Here is a 27,854-nt window from a genome sequence, read left to right on the forward strand (position 1 = left end):
GGGTGTGAGTTCACTCACAGCTCTTGACTAGTGAAATAAGATTTGTCACTTACGCGTTTGTGCTACACATCAAATGTAACAACCACATTGTACTGCAAATCACTTGTTAGTCCTCAAAGAGTGGGAACGTCTTAAGAAGGGTAAAGAAGTTCAGCTACTTAAGGGGTCTTAAATGGTAGTAACAGGTGCTGTTGCTAATCTCCTCATTTTTCTTTTGTTCCACACTTCCCCACACGTTGGGGCGTCATGTCCTTTATACATAACTCCTTTCTGTAGTGTGGGCCCAGCAGGATCCCTTGGCTATAAATCTGGCTTAAGTGGTGGAAAGACAAATGCACCTCTTACTGAAGTAGATAATGCTGATTACCTTTGCTTCTGTGACCACTGAATTGACAGGTTGGAATTGGAAACATCTGTTAACTCCAAACTTTTAAGACAATTTCACATGGATATACAGCTTAGCCATAGCTGTAACCCATGCTAATTAAATGTTTTGAGTGGTGTTGTGCACCTAGCACTTAACACATTGTGTTGGAAAAGGAAGTTTAAAAAATGTCTGTTCTTCAAGACTTTAAAGTCCTAAATGATGCAAGTAAGTGCTCAGTTGTACTTATACATGTTCAGGGTATACTCATGACTCACAGGAACTAGATAAAGGGTTTCCTGGCCAGCTGCTGAATGGTCAGACAGAAATAAGTGTAATGGAATCCTTAGGTGTAAGCTGAGGGAAGGTGCGATCTCTAACCAGTGTTCTTGGGGACACAATACTGTTAGTTTAGTAAAATGAAATGACTGTGTGAGGGAGCACAGTAGCAGTATCTAAAATTGTGCCTGTCCTGAAAGCTCTTAAAGTTGTCCCATAACAGCATAGCTTGAGGTTCTGGCAGCCTAACTGGTATGACTGAGCTGAATGGTGTACAGAGCAGGTAGGCAGGCAAGGCAAAGGTTGGTTCTAGGGATGTCCTGGCCTAGCAGAGGGACAGAACCTTTTATCTTTTTAATACTCTTTGACTAGCCGCCAGATAACAAATGCTCTAATACGTTCATAAACAACTCAGAATTAAGTGAATTTCCCCATCAATTTAACCACGTATATGCATAGTTGTCTACCTGAAATTCATTCCTTTGTGGTTTTAGATCAATTTGACACAGAGTTTTAGCTTTTCCGTCTGAGATGTCCACCTTTTGGTTCTTGTTCTTCTAGGCCAACACTGTCCAATAGAATTTTCTCCAATGGAAATGTTCTCATGTGTACTAATATGGTAATTAAATTTTAATAGCTATGTGTGGCTAGTGGCTACTGTATTGAACAGCACAACTGTAGATTCACAGTGCAGCAGCAGATTTCCTCTCCCAGGTCTGATCTTTGGAGATCTTGTTAGGCAGCACTATCCAATAGAAATAAGAATCACTTGACATCATTTAAAATTTTCTAGTAGCCACATTTATACAAGGTTAAAAGGAACAAGTGAAATTTAAGAATACACTTAATACAACATTGTAAAGCAACTACACTCCAATAAAAATTAAAATATATATATATTTAACCCAGTAGATCTTAAATGTTACAATTTCAGCTTATACTCAATATAAGATTATTGAGCTATTTTACATTTTTGTTTTTGTACTAAGTTTTCAAAATTCAGTGTATATTTTACAGCACATTGTGATTCGAACTAAGCGTTATTTCAAGTACTCAATAGCTGCATGTGGTTAGGGGCTACCCTTTTGGACAGCACAGATTTAGAATATTAAAAAAGTTATTCACTGCCATTTCTATCCTAGTTTTGCTGCCTCTTTCAGCTGTTTCTTCACTTTTGAGTATTCAAATTTTGTTGCATTCCTCCTAACCTTTACCCCTCCTGTTGTGTTTGCAGGTTAGTTTTGCTTTTGAGAATTTGCCTCAGTTACCTTTTTTATGGGCCACACTGGAGGTTAACTAGGTGACAGTTTTATATTGTAACATTACTAATCCTGCACTAGAAGCAGCCACAGAAGTAGAATCTCTCCCCTCCACTCTGTACGCCATCCACAATGGCAAGTGGGCAAGTCATTGTGTGTCTGTAACGTAGCGTCTTTATTTTTGAAATCCTCTCTCTTTAATTTCTCAGCTTCCCTAACATAATGAATTCTGAAGATCAACCCATCTTAAGATTTCCCATGTATCCCAAGTAAATTTATTCCAGTGAGGGGGCTTGCGTTATCAGCAGTAGGTTGGTTTCCTTTCCAGGGGCTCTGGTCTGCTGCTTTTGTTCATTAACTCAACACCTTTTGTGCCATTGGTCACACTGCACACTGGAGATGCACAAGTTCTTGTTGATGCCCTTGCCCTGGAGATGGTAAGGAAGGTGGTCCAGTACTGTTGTCTTAGACACTCTGCAGGCAATAGAGAGGCAGGTGTCTCATTTAAAGAACATAGATTAAATATATAGATTCCACCAGGGCAGGATGAGGGCAAAGGTGGCTGCCCAGTAGGTGTTCTTTGAAAATTTTGGTAGAAGTCACATTTTCTACTTTATTTGCTGTATTCGTGCTTGTTATTTGAAGTTTATTCCTTTGATTCCTTTGCCTTGGCAGACAAATAGGGAGAATGTGTGGTGGGTGCAGAATTATTTTTGATCTGTGTGCAAGATTAGTGTAGATCATGGGAAGAGGCCACATGAGCCTCACTGCTCTTTTAGTGGCCAAGTGGACTTCAGATTGAACTGGATTACACAAGGTGTGAGCTGTTGGTAAAATGGATGGAAATGACATCCTTAGGGAAGCGAGTTGTGGTTCATCCAAGTTACTGTGTGTCCCAGGGCTAGTTATTTCCTTTCTCTGTCTTTAGTAGTAATGGGATTAATTAACAAAATGGGGTTAAATTAGATAATCTCATTATATTCAGTTTTAAATTTCTGTGATTCTGTGAACCCAGCTATTTCATTTCTTTCTGGAAATCTGTAGTTAATTTGAACCTTAAAAGAGAGGCCAGTGGAACTAAAAGTTTTGATCTGGCTACTGCTTGTGATAGCAGTTCCACACTTAAGCTTGAGAACTTCATTAGGAGAGAAAAGAGGGAAGGGTCTTCATTTCCCTTTTTGGAGGCTGTTCCTTTCCTGCCATTTAGGTCCTCTGGAGCAGGTAGACCGAGGCATTCCTCCTGGGTGTCTCGTCAGCCAACAAGTAGATGATACCATACAGTAAAAGGATCCGTTTATGAGCACTGAAGAGAGGAGCAGTTAACACATGTAGGGCACTTAAACTGGGTCAGGCAGGGGGCACTTTCCATGGTTAGCCCCATTTAATTCTCAAAATAATCCTCTAAAGTTGACACTATTATTATCCCCACTTTACAGATGGAGAAATCCAGGCAAAGAGAAGCAAAATAACTTGCCCAAAGTCTCATTGATAGGGGTGAACAGAGATTATTCAGTCATCATCTGTCTGCATGACTCTAGAGGCAGAGCGCCTCCTTTCCTCGTTGTTTCCTTCCTCTCCCTGACTTTTGTGGGGGAGATATGGGAGGCCAGTGGCAGCACTCTTCTGTCATGGGTCCCGAGCTGGCTGGGGAAGGGGCTCCAGTCTTGTGCCAATGCTCCAAATGCTTATTTTGAAGTAAGAAGGTGGCGGCTTTGTTGAAGCACATTCAAAGTCACGAGGGGAAAAATGTCCACTCAGATACAGTTCTATCTTGGTGGAAGGCCATGTGTTCCTTCTTGGTTTGCTTCCTTTCCCATATCTAATTCTCTCCTCAAGCTAGCTTCCCTTTGGAGAGTTGCACACAGGTTGGATTTGTCCATTTTTTGGATAAGTCTTTTTGGGACGTTGGAGCTGGATCAGTGGCTTCCAAACTTTTTTGACCATTGTAGAATACAGCAGGATGGGAAACCCTGTGACCATTTACTGTACCGTTATTTTCCCACTTTCCATTTTTTGTGTGAACATGCACATTTTAAGCTTTCTAATATTGCCAAATGCTGCATGGCAGCCAGACTTCCTAGTATTATATGGATCTAAACCAAATTATTGCTTAAGATTTTCGTTTATAAACACGTTAGTAGCTCTTAGTCAGATGTATGAATAAAGAATGTGTAGTTTTGTAGTAAGGATTTGAATATTGGATTCAGTTCGTGATCTAAGAGGACTGTCCTTGAGGCTGCTGATTTAATTTTGGGGAATTCCTGAGTTATAGAGGGAGAGGCAGGGGTAGAAATACTTTGTCTACCTTCATCATGTCCCTTGAGGCAGAGAGGGAAAAGAAGAGTGGTGGTGATGGGTGTAGTTTGTCTTTTTCAATCTTATGAGAAAAGAGTACTCCGTTGGGTGGTGTTCTCCCATTGGGAACTTATGGAGAATTTCCTGTTGGGTTTTCAAGATTTGATCCAGCATCTCAGCTGCTCCAGTGTGCCAAGGTAGGCAACAGGAGTGAGAGCGTGGCTTTGGTTTGTGAATGAGTGATCCTGCCATACAGATGGGTGCTCTGTTCCTCCTCACAGCCTGGAAATGGGGTTGAAGTCTGGTGCCTTGCCTTGTTAGGCTTTTGGGAATGGAGGAAGGCAGTGTAACTCCTGAACGTGAACGACTGAAGAGTTTCAGCTCAGTTGGCACTGAATTGGATCCAACTAGATCCAGGAGGAAAGATCTGTTCTTGGATTTATAAGAGCCAAGATAGAATCTCCCGAGGCAGGAGATGGGAAGCCGAAGAAAATGAAGGGTGAGTTACTGCCTATTGGCAGTAAGATTCCCTATCAACAGTCACGTGCTAGTTGGGCAAAGGGAAGCCCTGATTTTTAGCATTTGCCCAATTTCTGTGGTTTAAAACTTAACGAGGCCACCTGCTTACAAATTCCTTTACAATTCTCTCTTGCAAACTGTACAAGCCTGCTCTGGCATGCTGCTGCAAGCCTCCCTCAGGTGTTTTGAATTCCCATTCTGTGCTCAGGTCTGTTCTGTGTGACATAGGAGATGCTGAAGCAGCGTCTTTTCTAAAGAACCTTGTTATTTCATTGACAGGAGCTAGAAACATTGACAGGGTACAATTGTGGTGCGGCTTGAGTATAGCAGTCCAGAATGAGAAGTTGTTGAGTGCTGGAAAGATCATGAAAAGGGGAGCATATGAGAGCTAGGCTTGAAGGATAATAATAGCTAACACTTACTGGTGATAATAGTATCAGACTCTGTACTAAGCATCTTGCATACATTGTTTATGTCAATCTTCAGAAATAGATAATATCCCTTCCTTTACACCTGAGTAAAAATTTTGCCCAAATTACAGAGATAGGACATCATTCTGGTGGGTGTGTAATAGTATCTCATTGTGGCTAGAAAGGAGTAAAGCCAGTACTTGGAGCCCGGTTACTTCACTGCAGAACTCATACTCTTGCCCACTATATCAGATTGCTATTAAATATAAGAAGGGAGGTTATTTCAGTAGAGAAGGGTGTTAACTACAGTCTAAAGTCTTAAGACTAGGTGGGAGTCAGAATAAGCGTTCTGGTCCTCATTTTACTTAACGATGTATGTCTCCGTAACCAAATCACTTCTTCCCTCTCTGCCTTGAATTGAGGAACTTGGATAAGATGATCACTCAGTTCCTTTTAATTTCTGACATTTTGTGAATTTTAAGTTATAAAAATGAGAGTGTGTATAGCTTCTTTAAGGAATACTGGAGAAAGTGCCCTGCCAGGGTACGAGGCTTGGGAAGCACTAAGGTTGGCTGGCGATGGGGGTAAGCAGAGGAAAGCGGTCTACAAGGGCGAGTGAAGGGAATGAGACTCCAAGTGGTAGAAAGCAAAAGCAGGAAAGGTTGGTGCTGAATACTCAGTTGTTTCCATTTGCACTTTCCCAGATGGAAAGGTGTGGATTGTGGGTGCAAACAGAGATAACAAGCTGGCTTTTGTATTGAATATTCCTGGAAAGCTCACTTCTCCCTTGATGGCTTCTGCAGCAGGCCAGGGCTAGATTTGGGTTATTTCTGAGAATCCTTGGATTATCACTCCTTTCTTTTAGCATTAGTTCAGCAGTTATTTATAAAGCACCTGCTATGTATGAGTCACTGGAATGGAAATAAGACAGATCTGGTCCATCCCCTATTGAATTTATATAATCTGGTAGGGAAATAGATAATAAGCAAGTAAGTTACACATTTTGATAGGTTTATGAGAAGCTGGGTTTTGTTGGTTTGGAATCAGGGAAGATCTCTGATTTCAATATGGAAAAGAGATCGGCAGGGACTGAGAGTGGAAATGGGGAGACCAGAAGGAGACTATTACAGACATCCAGGCAAGATACGCTGATTCAGAAGAGAGTGCACAAAGACCTGGCGAGTATTAGCCAGATGTCTCTTACAAAAATAAATGAAAAAAATTTCTGAGACTCCTTTTATTGAGTCACTTAAATGTAATATTTAATAAACTGTAAAGCTCCAGTCCTATAAAGGATGCTGACAATCCCATGAGATTAATGAGACTAGATGAAAGGTAAATGAGGCTGATGTAACGTATGTACCTGTTAAAGGGATAGGGGACAGAAGAGTGACATGAACTAGTTTTAATTACAGAAGATTTCCAAACAGAGGTAGGTTTGGAGGTAAATTTTAAAGGAGATAAACAGGATTTAGGAGATACTAATAATCTCATGCATTAGATGATTTAAAGAGAATATGACTCAAAGGATAGAAAACTGCACATTATAAAGATTTGCTCATAAGAGTCACTAATTCCAATGAAAGTAGAAGTCAGATTTGTGAAAAAACAAAACTGTAGTTATCCAGGAAGCTCTGACCTCTCAGAATGAAATCTAGCCCCGTGTGCTCCTGGGGCATATGTGGGCCCACAGCATTCTGGTTGGGGTTTTAGTCTGGGCAGAGAAGAAACTGAAAAAAGATAGAATAGGACCAGCTGTGGAGAAAGTGGTAGAAATGGTAACAGACTAGAAAAGAATAGTCTATTAGAAATAGAGGCTTAGCACAGGAGGAAGCTCCTGACCCTCTGCATGTATTTGGCCCCCACCAAAAGCATCTCTTTCTGGGATCTTTCAGAAGTTATGGAGTGAGGGGAAGGGCAGCAGTTCCAGTTGTTGCCTGTAATCTTACCACCACAGTTAATTACTGCTAATGCTCTCATAGTTCACAACTTTTTTTTTTTTTTTGGCCGTGCTGCGCGGTATGTGGGATCAGGGATCAAACCCGTGCCCCCTGCAGTGGAAGCTCGGAGTCTTAATCACTGGACCACCAGGGAAGGCCCACAATAAAGTCTTTATCAGGGATAAACCTGTAGCCCTCCATTTAAATTTTTCCCCAACATTTTATTATGAAAACTTTCAACATAAGAAAAGTTGAAAAAATGATACAGTGAATTCCCATGTATCCACCATTTAGATTCTACAGTTTATATTTTCCTATATTTGTTTTACCACATCTATCCATTCAGCACACCATTTTAATTTTTGGTGCATTTCATAGAAGTTGCGAGCATCAGCACACTTCACCCATAAATATTTCCGTATGCCTTATCCTGAGCTGAATATTTGTTTATGGGTTTGGGGTAGGGGTTGATAAAATTTACATGCAGTAGGATGTATATACCTTAAGTGTACCATTGGATGAAAATGACAAATTCACCTATGACTCACATTCCTACCTAGGTAAAGGACTTTCACATTCTCCCTAGAGTTCTCTTCTGCCTCTTCGCAGTTAATACCTCCCCCTCCCCTGGGGGACAGGGGAAGAACAACCACTATTCTGAATTTTTTCACTATAGATTAGTTTTGCCTGTCATAAAACTTTATAAAGTGTAACTATGCATTTTATGCTTCAGGTTCATCCATGTTGCAGATATTAATAGTTTGTTTCTTCTTTTGCTGAGTAGTTTTCTATTACATATACAAACATTATGGTTTGTTTATCCATTCTCATATTGATGGACAACTGGGCTGTTTCAGATTTTTGGCTATTATGAATAAAGCTGCCATGGACATTCATGTACAAATCTTTTTGTGAACATAATGTTTTTATTTATTTTGGATAAAAATCTAGAGTGTAATTGCTCTTGGGCTAGATATATGTTTGGTTTTCTAATAAGCTGCCAGACCGTCAAAATGGTACATTTAGTGCCTTCACTAACAACGTATGAGAATTCCACATCCTTGCTAACATTTGGTATTGTCAGTTTTTTACTTTTAGCCATTGTGATGGGTATGTAGTAGTATCTCATTGTGGTTTTAATTTGTAGTTCGTTGATAACTAGTGCTATTGATCACTTCCTTTGATTATTTCCAATTCATATGTTTTCCTTTATGAAGTATCAGATCAATTTTTTTGCCCATTTTTTAATTGACTATCATTTAACATTGAATTCTAGGAGTCCTGCATTGTAGAAGAGTACAACTTCTGCATTACTGCTGGACATTAGTTCAAATGGAAAAGGCATGAAGGTTTGAGTTGAGCAGAAGCACATTTACCATTTATTCAGTAAATGGTTATGAGTACCAACTAAGCATTAGTATTAGGGATACAGAAATAATACCTAGCCCCAGTTCCAAGGAGCCAAGATTATGAGGGTAGACAGACAAAAGTAAAAATTCTGATGTAGTGGTTTCACCGTTAAGTCACTAAATATTTACTGAGTACCTACTATAGGATAGGTACTGTTGTAGGTATTGTACATATAGAGGTAGGCGAACCAGACATAGTTCCTACTCTAATACAGCTTATTTGTTTTCTGGAGTGTATGTGGGGGAAGACAGTGCAGAGCCCCTGAGATGGGGAATGAGATTGATGTTGCGTGTATGTGGATCAGAAATGAAACCTGGCTGGAACGTACTTGCATGACTAGATGATTAGTTAGGTGATGGTCAGATCTTGCAGGGCTTTGTAGACCATGGTAAGAACTTTGGATTTTATTTTGAGTGTTTTGGGAAGCCATTCCAGAGTTTTAAGCAGAGAAGCGGCATGAGCTGGTTTCTGTTTGGCTAATAAACGCTGTGAGTGTGTATGTGTGTGTCCGCGCGCATGCACGTGCATGTGCAAACACACACATACAGAAAAACTGGTGAAGAAACCACTGCAGTCATCCAGAGGAGAGATAAATCCAACCTGGGGAAGGTGGGCAAAACTTCATATAAGAATAATGTCACAGCATAACCATGGATGACAAGGCATTTGCTAGGTAGAAAAGTCAGAGGTATCAGCGTGTGTTGTGTCTGTGTGTTTGAGAAACGAGAAATAGCTTTGGATGACTAGTTGGGTGGATGGTGGAACGGCAGGAGGTAGAACAGTCTAAGAAGGGCTTTGAAGGTTGAATTACAGGTGCAGGGTCATCGTATTAGACAATTACTTAGTTCTGTATAGATGGGCCCTCTGGAGTTGTGCCACAAGGTGGCCATGCTAGGGAGTTAGGCTTTGAAACTAAGGGCCATGAGCAGCTACTATACAGGGCTTCTAGTTAGAGATTTTCTGGAAGCTGGCGTCAGGGATGACTAGGTAAGGCACTGGTATGGATGAAAAACCAGGGAGGAGGCAAGAAACAATGGGGCCTGAAGTTAGGTAGAAGTTGTTGAAGTGAAGGTATAGAGGCTTTGGGGTTAGAATGAATTGTCATGAGGACATGAGGTGTGGATTAGGGCAAAAAGCTAATGAGTCCCTTTAAAAAATACAAAACAAACAGTATAAAATATTGAAACAATACAGAAGTGTATAAGAGTGTGTAAAATTCTCACCTTTATTCCATTCCTCTGAGGTGTACCTAAAAGTTGCATTTATTTGGTGTGTCTTCCATTTTTTGTGTGTATTTATTTTGTATATGTATTTAAATCTATTGTATATACACATACAATTGAAGTTTAAAATGGGGTTATAGTCTTCTTACCATTTTTTTGCAACTTTATTTTTTCATATGATACCAGTATACTTCTGCCTTAATTGTTTATTTACCCGCTACTTGGCATTCCATTGACTAAGTACCGTAATTTACTTAGTCACCACCTAATTGGTAGACCTTTAAGTGGTCTCAGGTTTTTTACTGTTCTGAGCAACGGTGAAATGATCATTCTTCTTTATTTGTCTCTGTACTATGCAAACACTGCCTGAGAGAATGTGTGAGGTGAGAAGCATGGAGTCGGATTATGACGGGGGAAGTTGTGGTTCTGTTCCCTCAGGAGTGTGTATTGTGCTCTGGATCTGTCCTTGGGGAACCTCCAAAGCAGTGATCAGGCTGGTCAGAAGTCTAAAAGCCACATTCTAGTGGCAATATTCAAAAGAACTGGGGCTATTTCTCCAGATTTTAGCTTGCAGTTCACTGCTTCCAGGTATCAGATGGTTCTCAGAGGGAGACGGAATAAGGCTTTCTTGTGGAATTTTAGATGGGAAGAAATAGGAATAATGCGTAGAAGTGAGAATTCAACAGACTTGGGTTAGTTTGGGTAGGACTTTATGGAGCAGGACTTTCTGATGATTGGATTATAAGAGTGGTGGGTTTTCCATCATTGGGTGCATTCAAGCAGAGACTGAGGTGCTATGGAGGGGACAGTATGTGAAGCAAGTTGAACTCTAAGAATCATTCCAATTTTGGTTGATAACAGCATTCAAGACAGAGACCATGAGGCACTAAGATGGGAATAGCACTAACTGGGCAGGGTTGGGAGAGGGATTGACTGAGGATCAGTTTAGGGGAGGTTGAGGCTGGAGGCGTCCTGGGGTATAGTGCTGGGAAACCTGGAATGCTGAGTGAAGCTGGGTGAGAGATCTGACTTCGTCTGCACTCTTGGTACAGATGGTCGCAGGCGTATCGGTCGGGGGGACATAGGGTTAGTGAGGAGTCTGAGGATAACTGTTATGGTGACTTAGGAGGCGGGGTTTATATGGGAGTCATGGTGATCCATGCAAGAAGGTAGTGTTTCTAGCAAAAGGAATGGATGGAGAACCTTGGTGCTGTTTGATTGCCAGTCAGTTTGGAGATGGCTAAGCTGGGAGCAGAGACTGGAGATGGCCTTTTGGATTTCATGCAGCAAATATTTATTAGGTGCTTGAGACAGAGCAGTGAATAGAACAGACAGATATCCCTTCCCTCATGGAGGTTACATTCTAGTGGGGAAGACAAATTACATAAATATATATAGTATATTAGACAGTGATAAATGCTAAATAGAAAAAAACAGGAAATGGGTATGTGATGTATCAGTGGTAGTAGGGTTGAAATTTTAGAGTGGCCAGAAAAGGAGAAACTTTTCCTTCAAACTGGAGAAGATTATTTTTTTTTAAATTTATTTTGGGCTGCGTTGGGTCTTCGTTGCTGCGCGCGGGCTTTCTCTCTAGTTGCGTCGAGCGGGGGCTACTCTTTGTTGCGGTGCGGGGGCTTTTCACTGCAGTGGCTTCTCTTGTTTCAAGGCACAGGCTCTAGGAGCACAGGCTTCAGTAGTTGTGGCTCGCAGGCTCTATAGAGTTGCAGGCCCAGTAGTTGTGGCACACGGGCTTAGTTGCTCCACGGTGTGTGGGATATTCCCAGACCAGGGCTCGAACCCGTGTCCCCTGCATTGGCAGGCAGATTCTTAACCACTGTGCCACCAGGGAAGCCCAAGAAGATGATTTTGAATAGAGACCTAGAGAGAATGTGAGGAACAGCAAGCCGTGTGGGTTATATGAGGGAAGAAAATTCTAGGCATTGAGGTAGAAACAAGCATATTTGAGGAATGACAAGCAGACCTGTGTTGCCAGAATGGAGTGAGCAAGAAGGTGTTAGGAGATCAAGTTAGAGAGATCTAGATCTTTCAAAACCTTGTAGGCCAATGCAGAGTTTGGATTTTTTCTAAGCAATGGGAAATCATTATTGGGTTTGGGTAGAGGTATGACATGACCTATGTTTTAACAGGATCACCCTGGTTGCTGTATTGAGCGTAGCCTGTTGGTGTGAGGATGAGGGAGTAGAGGTGAGGATGGCATAGGATAAGGGAAACCTGTAAAAAGAGGGTAATGCAGTAAGCCTGGTGAGAGATGATGATGGCTTGGACTAGGTAGTGCAAATAGTGAGGAGTTGGGGCTTCCCTGGTGGCGCAGTGGTTGAGACTCTGCCTGCTGATGCAGGGGACACGGGTTCGTGCCCCGGTCCGGGAAGATCCCACATGCCGCGGAGCGGCTGCGCCCGTGAGCCATGGCCACTGAGCCTGCGCGTCCGGAGCCTGTGCTCCGCAACGGGAGAGGCCACAACAGTGAGAGGCCCGCATACTGCAAAAAAAAAAAATAGGAGTTGGACCTGAACAGCTGATTATAGGCTAGGAGAATCCGTGTGGGGGATCATAACTCTGCCTCAAGGTGTAGGGCCCCAGAGTTAGTGGGAAATCATTGGAGGAGGAGACTTTGGGGAGCAGAATCTAGATCATGGCTGTATTGGGGGCAATATTGGGCTTGGAACTTGGATTAGGGTCTGGTCTGGGGCCAGTAAAGGCATCAGAGTGAGATTCATTGGTCTGTGAGAAGATCAGGGTTGGAGTCTGGGTCTGGGGAATATTATTAGGATTGGGACCAGTTTTGGGCTGAGGACTAGTTTGGGGTCAAAGTTGTTGTTGGAGGCCAGTACACTTTTTCTGCATCTTCTCATCATATTCTTGGACCAGGGTTGGTTGTAACCACCATCTCCCATCCCATTGAGCTTACCCAGGGGGATTGGAGGAATATGGAAGCTATAGGGCCTTCTCTTCCTTGGGTGTCATGGGGGTAGACACAGGCTCAGCCCTGCCTGGTTGAAGCCAGCTGACTTTACAAGTTGGGACCTACAGTCAGGGAGGGGTGAGGAAGGTGCTTGATTCAGGTCTTTTTTCCCCCCAGATGGCCCACTGCGTGACCTTGGTTCAGCTGTCCATTTCATGTGACCACCTCATTGACAAGGACATCAGCTCCAAGTCTGACCCACTCTGCGTCCTTTTACAGGATGTGGGAGGGGGCAAATGGGCTGAGGTAAGAAGGACTATGGGGGATAAAGTTGTGGAGGGAGGCTAGGACTCTTTTGGGTTGGAAGGTGCATGACTGTGATGCTTATTGGCTTCTGCCCACAGCTTGGCCGGACTGAGCGAATACGGAACTGTTCGAGCCCTGAGTTCTCCAAGACTCTGCAGCTTGAGTACCACTTTGAAACAGTCCAAAAGCTCCGATTTGGCATCTATGACATAGACAACAAGACGCCTGAGCTGGGGGATGATGACTTCCTAGGAGGGGCTGAGTGTTCCCTAGGACAGGTATGCAGAGCCAGGGATTAGAATCCTTCAGACACAGGTTAAGTAAGAGCACTGTCAGATAAACCAGACTGCTTGGAACTTGGAGGTTGGGGTCAAACAGGACCTAGCCTTGTCTGAGACCTTGGTACCCCACCCACCCCTGCTCTGCCCCAGATTGTGTCCAGTCGGATACTAACTCTACCCTTGATGCTGAAGCCTGGAAAACCTGCTGGGCGAGGGACCATCACGGTAAGGAGGAACTCTGCTGGGGTTTGTGGGTGGTTGTGTACTTATATCCATGAGGAATTCATGAGATGGTACAGTCTCCTGCTTCTTCCCCTACCTAGGTCTCAGCTCAGGAGCTAAAGGATAGTCGTGTAGTGACCATGGAGGTGGAGGCCAGAAACCTAGATAAGAAGGTGTGTGTGGAAGGAGGTCTTGGGAGTTCAAGAATTAAGCGGACAGGGATGGTGTGTTGGAAGGGGAAGGGTGGGAAGGTCTTTCATAGTGGTTGTCAGGTGCCTGAGTCTAAACTGCGGTCTCTGTGATATTGACAGGACTTCCTGGGAAAATCGGATCCGTTCTTGGAGTTTTTCCATCAGGGTGATGGGAAATGGCACCTGGCATACAGATCTGAGGTGTGAGACCCCTGGGATTGGGTATGATGGGGTAGGAGAGAATCTCCTGGGGCTTGTGATTACCAGGGTTTGGAGCACAGGGCTAAAGAGTCTGCATATGGGTAAGAAGAATGGCAGCTCCCCACATGCCAACGCAGAGCTCACTAGAGGCCTTGCCCTCCACCTTCAGGTCATCAAGAACAACCTGAACCCTACTTGGAAGCGCTTCTCTGTTCCCCTTCAACATTTCTGTGGGGGAGACCCCAACACACCCATCCAGGTGAGGAGCTTGCCTCCTGAGTGGACTGAGCAGGGGCAGAGAGCCTGGGGAGGGATTTATTCTCACCTGCCACTTGCCTCCTGGTCTTTATATACACACACACACACACCTTCCCTCCTAGGTGCGATGCTCAGATTATGACAGTGATGGTTCACATGACCTCATTGGTACCTTCCACACCAGCTTGGCCCAGCTGCAAGCAGTCCCAGTGAGTGCTGGCTCAGGGGTATTGAGGTGGGCCTAGGGGCTACAGCTCCAGGAAGAGAGGGAGGGCAGGGCAGCTCCAATCCTAGCTAATGCTCTAGAAGTTTCCTACTCTAATTTTTCTTTCCTTACCAGGCTGAGTTTGAATGCATCCACCTTGAGAAACAGCAGAAAAAGAAAAGCTACAAGAACTCTGGAACTATCTGTGTCAAGATTTGTCAGGTGAGACAATAGCCCATGTGACCCAGTCTCTGACTTCTAAGCTCCGTGACCCCAACCCCTTCACTCCAGCTATGACCATGGTTTCATCTACAGGTAGAAACAGAATATTCATTCTTGGACTATGTGATGGGAGGCTGTCAAATCAACTTCACTGTAAGTTGCTTCATCAGGGGCAGGAGAACAGATCCAGGGTGCAAGGTGGCCTTCAGCTCCCCTCCTCTTCTTCTCCCAGGTGGGTGTGGACTTCACGGGCTCCAATGGAGACCCTTCCTCACCTGATTCCCTGCACTACCTGAGCCCAACAGGGGTCAATGAGTACCTGACAGCACTGTGGAGTGTGGGCAGTGTGGTTCAGGACTATGATTCGTAAGTAACTTTGTCTCTTGCCCGTCCCCACTTCCTGCAGATGCTTTAGCCTCTGGGCTCATGGTCCTCTCCCTGCTTCTTCCCCCATTCACTGTCTTCCCACAGGGACAAGCTGTTCCCAGCATTTGGATTTGGGGCCCAGGTACCCCCTGACTGGCAGGTGAGTGTTTTTTCCCCTCCCCTACTCCTGTTTTTAGTTTCAGGGTCCTGATTTTGGGGGATGTGGTAAACTTGCTGCTTGGCATCCCAGAGTTGCAGGGATGTATCCTTACAGGCATGTATATAACAAATGCTCAGGACTAAATACCTCCTGTATGTTGCTTGGTACATACCATAATGCCCTTTTTCTTAGCACAAAAGTGGTCATGGGGAAAGAACCTCATTTTTTTCTTGCCCTCAGGTCTCCCATGAATTTGCCTTGAACTTCAACCCTAATAACCCCTACTGTGCAGGTAAGTCCCCGATCCTCCAGCGTAAGGTATATCTGTCCATATCTAGAGAGGCAAGGGAGAATGGGGGTGGGGAGATAGACACCTGACTCCATTGGCCAGAGGAGTGGATTTTAGAGCTAGGCCTCTGGAGTCAAATCTTCATCCTGCCACTTGCTAATCATATGACTTGGGGCCAGTTGCTTAGCTTTTGTGTGCTTTGGCTTCATAATAAGACTAAATATTATAGGATATTGAGTATTTAAGAAGATGCATATAAAGTTTGAAGTAGTAAGCCTGGCATATACTAAGTGTTCTCTAAACTATGAGAGCTGTTATATTATCATTATTATCTTTGCCTAGAAGCTCACAGGGCATCAGTGGAAGCCTTGGTGCCTCCCTGCAGCTCTATTCATGGTACTTTTTGCCCCACACTCTTTTGTCTAGAGAGGGCCAAACCCAGTGTTTCCCTAGCACCCACACAAGAGCAACAAGCTGAAGTGGAAAACTTGACCTGACCTGATCTGACCTGGGTTTTTATTTTTGACATGGGTTCAGACTTAGAGAAAAGTTTCAAGAATAATTACAGGGATTCAGGTCACTGGGGATCCGGGGTCAGGGCCTGGGTCACAGGGGCTGTTGTTTACCTTCATCCAGATTCCTCAGACATGGACATTTTACCACATTTGCTGTGTCATTCTCTCACTCAGATTTTCTCTCTTCCTCCTCTCTCTCTCTCTATATATATATACATTTTTTTTCCAGAAATGTTTGAGAACTGTGGTGAATAATCCCTGCCCCAAGTTTGCCTCCATGGCCCCATCAACTTTGCACTCATCATCATCTGCATGGCCCTTTATCCCTGAATACTTCAGTGTTCCCTAAAATCAAAGACATTCTCTTACATAACCACAGTGCAATTCTCAAAATCAGGAAATTAGCATCAATACAATACTATTACTCAATCTATAAAATTTATTCAAAATTTTCCAGTTGTCCTCTTTTATAGCAAAAGAAAATCTTGGATCACACGTTTCATTCAGTTGTCTTCCAGAGTTCTTCATGTCTTTCATGATATTGACATTTTTTAAGGTTAAAGGCCAGATCATTTGTAGAATGTCCTTCAGTTTGGGTTTACCTGATATTTCCTCATAATTAGATTCAAATTATGCATTTTTGGCGGGAATACCACAGAAGCTATGCTGTGTATTCAGGAGGCACATGATGTTGATTTATCCTCTTACAAGTCATATTAACTTCGATCACTTGGTTAAGGTAGAGTCTACCAGGTTTCTCTACTATACAAGTCTGTTTTTTTCTTTTTTTTTTGCGGTACGTGGGCCTCTCACTGTTGTGGCCTCTCCCATTGCGGAGCAACAGGCTCCGGACGCGCAGGCTCAGCGGCCATGGCTCACGGGCGCAGCCGCTTCGCAGCATGTGGGATCTTCCCGGACCGGGGCACGAACCCGTATCCCCTGCATCGGCAGGCGGACTCTCAACCACTGCTGTTTTTTTCTTTATATGTAATTTAAAAAAATTCTTTTTATGAAGTATAGTTGATTTACAATGTTGTGTTAGTTTCCAGTGTATAGCAAAGTGATTCAGTGTATATATATAAATACAGTTTATATACACACACACACATATATATCTTTCTCATATTCTTTTCCATTATGGCTTATTACAGGATATTGAATATAGTTCCCTGTGTTACACAGTAGGACCTTGTTGTTTATCTATTTTATGTATAGTAATTTGTATTGGCTAATCCCAAACTCCTAATTGATCCCTCCCCTATCCCCTTTCCCCTTTGTTAACCATAAATTTGTTTTCTATGTCTGTGAGTCTGTTTCTGTTTTGTACACAAGTTCATTTGTATCATATTTTAAAATATTTCACTTTTTATTTATTTGGTTGCGCTGGGTCTTAGTTGCGGCAGGCGGGCTCCTTAGTTGCAGCTCGTGGGCTCCTTAATTGAGGCCACCAGGCTCATTAGTTGTGGCCTGCGAACTCATAGTTGCGGCATGCATGTGGGATCTAGTTCCCTGACCAGGGATTGAACCCGGGCCCCGTGCATTGGGAGCTCAGTCTTAACCACTGTACCACCAGGGAAGTCCCTGTATCATATTTTAGATTCCACATATGAGTGGTATTATATGGTATTCGTCTTTCTCTTTCTGACTGACTTAGTGTGATAATCTCTAGGTCCATCCATGTTGATGCAAATGGCAATATTTCACTCCTTTTTATGGCTGAGTAGTATTCCACTGTGTGTGTGTGTGTGTGTGTGTGTGTGTGTGTGTGTGTGTGTATGTGTCACGTCTTTTTTTTAATTCTAATTTTTAATCATTTTTAATTAATTTATTTTTATTTTTTGGCCGTGCCGCGTGGCATGCGGGATCTTAGTTCCCCGACCAGGGATCAAACCCATGCCCCCTGCAGTGGAAGCACAGAGTCCTAACCACTGGACCACCAGGGAATTCCGTGCATTTCTCTAATAATTAGCAATGTTGAGCATCTTTTCATGTGCCTATTGGCCATCTGTATGTCTTTTTTTTTTTTTAATGTATCTATTTTTGGCTGCATTGGGTCTTCATTGCTGCATGTGGGCTTTCTCTAGTTGTGGCAAGCAGGGGCTACTCTTCGTTGTGGTGCACGGGCTTCTCATTGCGGTGGCTTCTATTGTTGTGGAGCACGGGCTCTAGGCATGCAGGCTTCATTAGTTGTGGCTCGTGGGCTCTAGAGCACAGGCTCAGTAGTTGTGGTGCATGGGCTTAGTTGCTTCACGGCATGTGGGATCTTCCCAGACCAGGGCTTGACCGTGTCCCCTGCATAAGTAGGCGGATTCTTTTTTTTTTTTTTTTTTTGTGGTACGTGGGCCTCTCACTGTTGTGGCCTCTCCTGTTGCGGAGCGCAGGCTCAGCGGCCACAGCTCACGGGCCCAGCCGCTCCGCGGCATGTGCGATCTTCCCGGACTGGGGCACGAACCCATGTCCCCTGCATCGGCAGGGGTACTCTCAACCACTGCGCCACCAGGGAAGCCCGGTAGGCGGATTCTTAACCACTGTGCCACCAGAGAAGTCCCTGTATGTCTTCTTTAAAGAAGTGTCTGTTTAGGTCTTTAGCCCATTTTTCGATTGGGTTGTTTTTTTTGTTACTGAGTTGTGTGAGCTGTTTGTATATTTTAGAGATTAATCCCTTGTCGGTCGTATCATTTCCAAATATTTTCTCGCAGTCTGTAGGTTGTCTTTTCATTTTGTTTACGGTTTCCTTTGCTGTACAGAAGCTTGTAAGTTTGATTAGGTCCCATTTGTTTATTTTTGCTTTTATTTCTATTTCCTTGGGAGACCGACCTAAGAAAACATTGGTACAATTTATGTCAGAGGATGTTTTGCCTATGTTCTCTTTTAGGAGTTTTATGGTGTCCTGTCTTATATTTAAGTCTTTAGCCATTTTGAGTTTATTTTTGTGTATGGTGTGAGGGAGTGTTCTAACTTCACTGGTTTGCACGCGGCCGTCCAGCTTTCCCAACAGCACTTACTGAAGAGACTGTCTTTTCTCCATTGTATATTCTTGCCTCCTTTATCAAAGGTAATTGACCATAGGTGTGTGAGTCTTTTTTTTTTCTCTTTTAATTAATAAGTATCCTTTGGGAGGATACTTTGAGGCTGTATAAATATCCAATCACTCATCAGTTTTTACCCTCTAGTTTTAGAATCCATTGATGATCCTTGCCTGAATCAGTTATCTCTGATTGTCAAATGATTTATTTGACATTTATTATTTGACATTTATTTATTTGACATTTATTGACATATATTTGACATTTATTTGACATATATTGACATTTATTAAGGAAGAACGTTTTCTTCTCTCCCATTATTTAATATCTCTGTGGATTCTTATGTTATTAAATGGGTTATAATTCATTATTTTATTAAGTGGGTTATAATCTGATGCTCTCAGCACTCCTAGATTTGTTCAGGGGATTCCCCCTAATCTGGGTTTACTGTGGGTTACAGGGATGATTGGGTAGAACTGATGTTCTACCCAATGATGTGGGATGATGTGGGTAGAACTGTGGGTTACAGGGATAATTGAATGAAATGCACCCAGGTTCCTAAATCTCCTTGGCCAGTATAGAGTGATGTCAGGACTAGCTGAACCCTGACAGGCCCAGTATTTTACAGTATTCTTTGCCTTTCTTCTCTAGGCATCCAGGGCATTGTGGATGCTTACCGCCAGGCCCTGCCCCAAGTTCGGCTCTATGGCCCCACCAACTTTGCACCCATCATCAACCATGTGGCTAGGTTTGCAGCCCAGGCTGCACATCAGAGGACGGCCTCGGTGAGGGTCATGGGAGGTAGTGGGTGGGGAGAGGGGACTTGGTCAGGGCCTCCCTTGTAACAGGAGCCTTCTTGTCAGTGTGGGAATATGTGGCTGGAATGTTTAGAGGGTCTGCCTCAGTATATGAACGAACTTGCCCTTAGCAATACTTCGTGCTGTTGCTGCTGACCGATGGTGCTGTGACAGATGTGGAGGCCACACGTGAGGCTGTGGTTCGTGCCTCCTTCCTGCCCATGTCAGTGATCATCGTGGGTGTTGGTGGCGCTGACTTCGAGGCCATGGAGCAGCTGGATGCTGATGGTGGACCCCTGCGTACACGCTCCGGGGAGGCAGCTGCTCGTGACATAGTGCAGTTTGTGCCCTACCGCCGCTTCCAGAATGTGAGTAGGGACAAGCTCGGTGGAGTTTGTCCACTGAGAGGTGGAGTTTAGTCTTCCACCTCTCCCTGATGTGAGTGGGGATACTTACCCTTTCATCTGAGCCTGGGGCAGGGTTGGGTGTTGGATTTTGTATCCTTTCTGGGGTATGAAATGTAGACCTGGGGAAGCTGTCATGGGTCATCACTGAACCTGCCCCTCTTCTCCTTGGCAGGCCCCTCGAGAGGCACTGGCGCAGACTGTACTTGCAGAAGTACCCACGCAACTGGTCTCCTACTTCAAGGCCCAAGGTTGGGCCCCACTCAAAGCACTTCCACCTGCAGCCAAGGGCCCTGCACAGGTCCCTCAGGCCTAGATTCCCTTGGAGGGGTAGACTGTGGCCAGTCCTCAGTCCTGTGTTCCTAAGGTCCCCCAACCCTGTTTTATACTTTTATATGTTTTATACTTTTATGCTTACTTTTATACTTGCTATAGCCACTCTTGATCTCACCTGCTTGTCCCTGGAGCCTCTCATTCAATAAAGATCAATGAAGACCACACTTTGCTACCACTCTGTGTTTCTGGGTGGGAATCTGCTATTAGCCACATTTACTTCTCCTCTCTGAGCTTATTTGTTGACCTTAGAGATTGTTGAGTGAAGGATTCATCTGATATAATAGCCCCACTCAAAGAAATTGGGTATTCCTGGTCACATATCTAGAGACACTGACTCTGTTTTTGAAAATGCAAAGACTGAATGTAAGCCAAACACCTAGCCTGCCCTGCCTCAGAGCAGAGCTGAGCTGTGAACACAGACAAGGTGGAAAGTGCTAGGGGAGGGGTGAGTTTTAAGATGGAGCAGGAGCTATGCTAGACTTCCTGGAGGGATGGAGCAGTGGTGGTTCTAGTCCTAAAAATGGGCTATAAGCCTAAATTTTTTAATAGCTAATTTTTTTCTTACTAGAAAATAAATATGTATATTCATTTTAGGAAAAAATAAATATCACCCAAACTCCTATGTCCCAATAAAATATTTGGTGCATATTTTTTAATACTTTATGCATATTTTTAGTGATACATGTTTTTTTGTTTTACAAAATTGGGATCATACCATACATACTATTTTAGTATGCTTTAAATGTTTTTAAAATGTGTGCTAGTTAGTACAAAATTATTTCAAATATAAATATTGTATAAGATAGATTATGGAGCAGGGTGTATTTTCTAGGTCTGACAGATTTTTCCCTAAATAGATACTATACTGTTTGCACTTTGTTTTTATTATATTTTGGGTATTTTATCCATTAGAACTTACTGCTGACCTCATTTTTTCTAATGCTTGTGTATTACTCTGTGTATGAGTGTACTATAGCTTATTTAGCCAATCCCTAATTTATCAAGATTTGGGTCCCTTCTAGTTTTCTTCTGTTATAACAAACAGTGCTGTAAGGAATATCCTTCTACATTTATCTGTGCATTTACAGGAATGTTTCTGAAGGATTTATTCCTACAAGTGAAAATGCTCAAAAGATAAGAATATTTAACATTTTAATAGATATTATAAATTGCCTTTCATAACAATTTTTTACCCATTTTGTTAATCTGACAGGCAAAAAAAATCTCATTTTTAGTTTGAATTTATTTATGAAGGCTAGGTATCATTTTATATGTTTATTTGTCGATTGTATTTCTTCTGAACAGCCTTTTTATAGATTGTTGTTGTTGTCCTTATAGCCCTTATTCTGTTACAGTTATTCAGTTATTAATACATGTTGAAAATATTTCCTCCAAGGCTATTGTCTTTTCAGTTATAGTATCTTTTGGTCTATGTAACTCTTCGGATATGGAAATTAAAAATTTTTATGTATACCAACCTAGCTTGCTTTTTAAGAAATTATCCATATATCATTATTTACTTTTCATGACATTAAACATTCCCTTATATTACCATTTCTATTGTCTCCATATTATTTTTGTAGTGTACTTTGTCTTCTTAGATACTATTTCCAGTTTTTTCCTTCATGAACAACAGTAGGATGGACATCCTTAAAGTATTAACTTAGATTATACCTAGGTATCCTTTGGATCCATGCTTAGAAGTGGAATTGCAGTGATTAAAAAGTATAAAAAAATTTAAGGCTTGGGGCTTCCCTGCTGGCGCAGTGGTTGAGAGTCCGCCTGCCGATGCAGGGGACACAGGTTCGTGCCCCGGTCTGGGAAGATCCCACATGCCGCGGAGCGGCTGGGCCCGTGAGCCATGGCTGCTGAGCCTGCGCGTCCAGAGCCTGTGCTCCGCAACGGGAGAGGCCACAGCAGTGAGAGGCCTGCGTACTGCAAAAAAAATTTAAGGCTTTTGGTACTTACTATGAAGTTGCCCTCTAGAAAAGCTGTATTAGTTCATTAGTTAGAAAACCTTAGGCTTTAAGAGTAATAACCCCAAAATTTAAACAGATGGATGCATGTTCCACTCCCCTCACATACTCATGCATTCCACTTTCTAGAGGTGTAACCACTGTTAATAGTCTATATATTCTTCCAAAACATGAACACACTACAAAGGATCCTAATAGTCAAGATGTTGCATGTTTCTTTGTTCACGCTTGTTTTCCTTTTCTCCTCTTGGCCTGGGCAGAACTCATTAACCCTTTAATGTCCGGCTCCTCCCTCTTTTTCCCTCCCATTCTACTTTTGACCCTTAGAGTGAAGAGTTCTTGGATCAATGAATTCTCCCATTTTTCTGGAGCATCATCTCTCCCCTATCAGGGTCCTTGAGGGCAGGGACTGGTAAATACTAGACCACCTGTACTGTGCCTAGCATAGTCATGCACTCAGGTCCCAGTAAAGACAACCTGAGTAAAGGTGACCAGGCCTGCATCAACTCTGACTCAGATGCTTCCTAGAGGTTCTCAAGTCTCCCTAGTTTTTACCTGAAGGGGTAGTTCCTCCTCCACCTGCACCTAGCAAGAGTTGGGGTGAGAATTGAGGTGCACAAGCATGGCTTCATGCTGACTGGCAGCTCTGCAAGAGGGTGGTAGGCTTGGGGTCCTGCTGTGTTTGAGCTCTTCGTTAGCTGTGTGACCTTGAGCAACTTTCCTGACCTGAGTGGCTTCCGCCTCTGTGGCTGTGAAGATTAGTTAGGGTAAGGCATATAACGTCCAGAGTACTGTCTTGTGCACATGGTAAACACTCCATAAACATCATCTACTGCTGCGCCCTCAAAGAGGGCGTTTTGGTAGACCCCCCAACCATGTTTATATACCAAAGGCAACTAGAGCGCCACACACCCCTCTTCCCGCAATAGCCCTCCCAGCACTGATCCAGCTTCTTTCAGCATAGACCTCCACTCTACTCCAACAATCAGCATGTTTAATGGGCCCCCCCCTGTGGCACTGTCCCCTGCCCCCTCTGAGGTTTGAATGCCATGGGCTCGGACTCGATACAGGCATGTGAAATGGGGGTGGCCCCAGTTGCTTAGAATCTGGATCTTCACCTTGGGAAAGGCAGCTGGGGGGTCATTCTGGGGAGACAAATGGATCATGCCAAGGCCTGGTCTCCCAAGGACTGCCTTCCTCCCCAATATTCCTTCACTGTGAGACAAACATACCTCTAGGTGGAAAGTCTGAATCTCAGATTTCTCCACATCGAAGGTGAATTTCCCCAAGAAAACTTCAGTCTCATCATCAACCTGGAGGCCCTAGTAAGTGAAGAATGAGTGGAGGAACAGTGAGGCACAGGTGGAGGAGGGAGAGTAACTGTTTAGCACCAACTCTGTTCAGTATCTGTATGCATATTCTCATTTATTTTTTGGTGTTAGGATAGTATAGTGTGGAATGTGGGCTCAAAGAAATCAAGTTGCAAATTTTAGTTCGACCACTTGCACTTCATAGGTTGTTGTGTGGATGCAAGGATATATAATCCATGTAAAGTACTCTGCACAGAGTAAGCACTCAATAAACCATAACTAATATTTGAATATGGTTATAATTATAACCTGCAGCAGCCTTGAGAGGCAAGTGGTAGTATCTCCATTTTATGGATGAGCGAGCAAAGACTCAGTAGTCTCAGTTTTCATGACTGCCTTGTGCTCTCTAGGCAAAAATCCCCCACCTCCTTGGCCTCAGCCCCACTTACATAGACTGCGAAGTCACGCGGGGCGCTCTTGGCTCCCCGGGTGTGTGCCACGCTGGGCGGTGGATGCTGCAGAGTGATGTCGCTCAGCTGCACACGACCCGGCAACTGGATCACCACCTGGCCCTGGTCGCCCTCAAAAGCCCAGCAATTCCCAGGGAACACATCTGGCTGCAGGCGGGCAGACAGACACACAGCCCATCAGAACCACAGGACAGGTTGACCCCATCATGGGCCCCGCCCAGTCCTCCAACCCCAGCCCGGTGTCTGCCCAGGGCCCCAGTACCTAGTAGGGCCAGGTCTCTTCAGTATCACGTTGTTCTCGGCCTCACCCAGAGCCTCACCCCAAACAAGCCAGGCCCTGCCTCCAGGACTTCTGCCCAGCAGGGCTCCGCCTGGCGCCACGCCCTCAGTTCAGTCAGGTCCCACCCCAGGGGAGCTGCGGGGGTCCTTTTCCCAGAGTCCCGCCCCAGGTCCCGTTCAGGGATCTAGGTTCCAGGCCCACCTCCAGGATAACCGTGGGCGGTCGCGCATAGTTCCAGAAGCTGAAGCGATTCCAGAAGTAGGCAGTGTTCGCATCCTCGTAGTCGGGGGACGTCTTCTCTAGGTCGATGGAGGCTCCTGGAGCAGGGAGAAGCAACCACTCAGGGGCTCCTAGGCCTGACTGACAGCTGGGGCAGGGTCTGTTTGAGGTTGGTCTCCTGGAGCCGCTCATGTGCATAGTTCTGCCTGTGTCTCTGAGTCTTACCCACAGAGCTCAGCGCATAGTCGGGTTTCCGCACAAAGTCCTCACTCAGCCTCTGGAATACGAGTTTGGCCACTCTCTGAAAAGAGAGAGGGCGGGGCCTGAAGGGGCGGGGCTTGAGGGCAGCTTTTATAGTGGGGCAGAGTTCTCTGGGGATAGACTTTGTGGGCCCCGGGAGAAATTCCAAAGGCGGGGCTCTAGGCAGGGCCTTAAGGCTCAGGACTCAGGGAGCAGAGCTGCAAGGTGGGCCGGGATTATGCAATGGGCAGAGCCACGGGGCCAGGCTCCTGGGGCCCGAGCTCCTGGACCTGGTTCTGAGAACAGGATGAGTCTGCGGGGCTCACCTCGCTGTTGGCTGCGCGAACGCTGGACACCTCCTTGTGGAGTTTAACCAGCTCAGCCCGGAGCTGCTGCAGCTGCTGCTCCTGGGAGCGCACGCGCTCGTGGTATTCGCTGCAGACAGAAGGTTGGCACGGTGCAGTTGGCTCCCTGTCCCCCTGGACACTTCAGCACCTTTGAGGCCCCCAACTCCCCACCCCAGGTGCTCTCTCTCACCTTAGAGTCAGTATCTCCTTAGGTTCCTGTTGGAGGGAGGAGGGAGGGACAAAATACAGTGCTGCTGAGCTCCCACCCACCTCTGTTCCCACCTCAGTGTGGGAGGCCAGACTCAAAGGGCCTTGCTTCTGAGGACTGCCAACCCCTGCCCCCCTGCCCTGCCCTTCCAGGACCTCTCAGAGACAGACCCTCAAGCACCTCTGGGCACAATCCTTCAGAAATCTCCTGTTTATATCCAGCCTTTCCTTAGGGTTATAGCTTCCAGCACTGCCCTGCTCCCAGCGGCCCAGGGGACTCCACACAACCTGCAGGTGCACAGCCTGCCAACCACCCACCCCGGGACAGTCTCCCCGACTCACATTCTCCAAAGGAGGGGCCAGGTACCAGAGTCCCCACCAGAGTGCTGGAGAAAGAGGGGGCTGGTCTCAGGGGAAGAGAAGGGAGAGGCTTTCTCTGGCATAAAGGGGACAGTGGGGAGAGAAGAGGCTTGAAGGGGCTGAGTCTGAGGGGGGGACTAGAAGGCTCTGAAGGGGACTGTGAGGAGCTGTAAGCCTCTGAAGAGACTGAGTGGGCTGAAGGGTACAGGAGAAAATGTACCACGTTTGCCTCCAAAGCAGCCAGGGCTAGGGCCTAGGGAATTCACCGCCCTCTCACCTGCCAGAAAGAGGCTCAGCAGTGACACAGCCGTGAGCAGGAAGCGGACGGAACAGACCTCCCTAAAGAACCGGAGGGAGGCTGAGGCCCCGATACCCTAGCGAACCCCACGGACCCCACCCCAGTGTCCTAGACCCAGCTCCTGTGAACACAGGTGTGAATCGGCTCAAGCCGCAGCCGGGTCTGGCCCTGCTCCCCACCCCCTCAAGGAGCAGCCCCTGGGGCTCCCCTTTCCCTCCCTCTGACCTGTACACACTGACCAGCACACCTCCTACCAGGGATAACAACACGCTCAGCACCTGGAAGAGTGGGCCTGAGGAGAAGAGAGGGGGCTCAGAGAAGGGACTAGGCTTAGGGAGGGGGAGAGGTGAGGGGCTCACAGAGCGTGGTGTTCGAGGTTCAGAAGGGGCTTAGGAAGGGGGCTCGGGGATAGGGACTCAGGAACAGCGGTGTGGGCTAGGAGAATTAGATGCGGGCGAGGAGAATGATTTGGATTCTCATTCTCAGGGAAGATGGATCGGGCTCAGAGAAAGAGCTGGAGAATCAGACACGGGCTGGGGGCTCAGAACTGAAACCAGGGCCCCAGAGGTGAGAAATGGAATTCGGAGAGGGGGGCCAGAGGGTCAGAGGGGATCTGGGCTGGCCTGGCCCGTACTCAGGAAGCTCTTGGACACTCGCGGGGGAGGTATCTCCTGCCTCGGATCCAGAGTCGAGAGGTCGAGCTGCTCCTCAGGGACACCGGGAGAGCCAGCCGGTTCTGCGGGAGCCCAAGGGGCTCCATTGAGGCCTTGCGCACCGCAGGCCCGCTGTTTCCCCGGCACCTGGCCGCAGGTTCCCCAGCCCAGAAGCAGAGCAGCCTCAGGGGCTTTGGTCCCAATGCAGCCCCATCCCGGGTCTCTCGCAGCACTCTGACGCCCCCGCGCCCAGAAAGCTCAGTCTAGACGTGGTCCCACCTCCCAAACGGTGGCCCCGCCCCCAGCCTTAGGTCTTGATACGGCCCCATTTCCCCGGTAGCCAATTCATGCTAACACCGAGGCCGCGCCTCCTCAGTGGTGCCCAATCACAGGACTTTCCCCGCCCCTCCCCAGGACAGTCCACCACACCGAGGCCCCCCTTTGGGGCATCTTATCTAGTACCTCCTGTTTTCACCCTACAGGTCCCGCCCCTTAGGAGGTGCCCAGATAGTTTTATCCCGCTTCCGCGCCAAGCCCCACCCCTTAGGCCCCTCCTCTCCCCCGGTTTCGACCCCGCCCGCACCCGAGGCCCCGCCCCTCACGGTTGCCGCGCCAGAGGCGGTCGGCCCACTGTGGCTCCGAGGCGCCGGCTTCAGCCGAGAGCTTTCAGCCTTTGTGGTTCTTCCGGGCACTCCAGCGCTCATGGCGGGCTCACCGCAGCTAGAGCCCCGGCCTCTTCTGCCCTCGGGCTCCCCGGGCTCCGGCCCAGCTGACCGGTGCCCGCAGCTTTCCCCCGAGGTGATGCTCATAGAGCTGTTGCTGTTGTCGCTGTAGAAGTTGGGCGTGTGCTTGTGCGGGAACGCGGCAGAGCCCGGGCGGGGTCTTCGCTGCATCCTGACCCCGGGCTGCCCCCCTCACGGACGCCAGAATCACCGCCTGAGCCGCCAAGGCCCTCGGCCCTCCCTCAGCAGGTGCGCGCCGCCGGTACCCCAAGGACTCTGCGTGCAGCCAGCGTGCCCGGCGGCCTGACCCAACCCTCTCCCCTATATCTGGGCCTGGCTGCTGACTTCATAGAGGAGACCAGGGTCTCCGC

General features: G+C 45.9%; 2 protein-coding genes across 10 annotated transcripts in view; one reads left to right on the forward strand and one right to left on the reverse strand.

The window, feature by feature from the left end:
* Positions 1-21,955, forward strand: part of LOC113605258 (RNA-binding protein 12) — a 38,588-nt gene extending 16,633 nt beyond the window's left edge. For 7 of the 9 annotated variants that reach the window (XM_027078438.1, XM_027078439.1, XM_027078440.1 and 4 more), the window contains 15 exons: positions 12,800-12,928; positions 13,027-13,206; positions 13,360-13,434; positions 13,533-13,604; positions 13,743-13,823; positions 13,993-14,082; positions 14,204-14,290; positions 14,422-14,508; positions 14,602-14,661; positions 14,741-14,874; positions 14,980-15,034; positions 15,275-15,326; positions 19,516-19,649; positions 19,793-20,029; positions 20,241-21,952. In XM_027078438.1, coding sequence (XP_026934239.1) covers positions 12,800-12,928; positions 13,027-13,206; positions 13,360-13,434; positions 13,533-13,604; positions 13,743-13,823; positions 13,993-14,082; positions 14,204-14,290; positions 14,422-14,508; positions 14,602-14,661; positions 14,741-14,874; positions 14,980-15,034; positions 15,275-15,326; positions 19,516-19,649; positions 19,793-20,029; positions 20,241-20,381 — 1,614 coding nt within the window. In that variant the 3' untranslated portion in view covers positions 20,382-21,952. Of the gene's footprint in view, positions 1-12,799; positions 12,929-13,026; positions 13,207-13,359; positions 13,435-13,532; positions 13,605-13,742; positions 13,824-13,992; positions 14,083-14,203; positions 14,291-14,421; positions 14,509-14,601; positions 14,662-14,740; positions 14,875-14,979; positions 15,035-15,274; positions 15,327-19,515; positions 19,650-19,792; positions 20,030-20,240 lie in introns of all 9 variants that reach the window. The other 2 variants (XM_027078444.1, XM_027078443.1) reach the window with 2 other exon arrangements.
* A 405-nt stretch (positions 21,956-22,360) lies between these two features.
* Positions 22,361-27,729, reverse strand: SPAG4 (sperm associated antigen 4). The gene is made up of 12 exons (XM_027078451.1): positions 27,345-27,729; positions 26,743-26,844; positions 26,334-26,400; positions 26,088-26,149; positions 25,793-25,836; positions 25,434-25,459; positions 25,223-25,331; positions 24,882-24,957; positions 24,639-24,754; positions 24,137-24,304; positions 23,610-23,699; positions 22,361-23,522 (listed from the first exon to the last, which is right to left on the reverse strand). The coding sequence occupies exons 1-12, from the start codon at positions 27,652-27,654 to the stop codon at positions 23,274-23,276; spliced, it is 1,419 nt and encodes a 472-aa protein (XP_026934252.1). The 5' UTR covers positions 27,655-27,729; the 3' UTR covers positions 22,361-23,273.
* Between the last annotated feature and the right edge of the window lie 125 nt (positions 27,730-27,854).

The sequence above is a fragment of the Aethalodelphis obliquidens genome, unplaced genomic scaffold (genome assembly GCF_003676395.1).
Source record: "Aethalodelphis obliquidens isolate GAN/ISIS:26980383/991018 unplaced genomic scaffold, ASM367639v1 scaffold42, whole genome shotgun sequence".
Lineage (NCBI taxonomy): Eukaryota > Metazoa > Chordata > Mammalia > Artiodactyla > Delphinidae > Aethalodelphis > Aethalodelphis obliquidens.

What these genes read in the sequence shown, in the direction of transcription:
- SPAG4 (XM_027078451.1), bottom strand. Translation starts at nt 27,654, where the DNA reads ATGCAGCGAAGACCCCGCCCGGGCTCTGCCGCGTTCCCGCACAAGCAC. An exon ending in TGGCCCCTCCTTTGGAGAAT is followed by an intron (nt 25,460 to 25,792) that starts GTGAGTCGGGGA and finishes TCCCTCCAACAG; the next exon opens with GAACCTAAGGAGATACTGAC. An exon ending in TTCAGACTTTCCACCTAGAG is followed by an intron (nt 23,523 to 23,609) that starts GTATGTTTGTCT and finishes TTGTCTCCCCAG; the next exon opens with AATGACCCCCCAGCTGCCTT.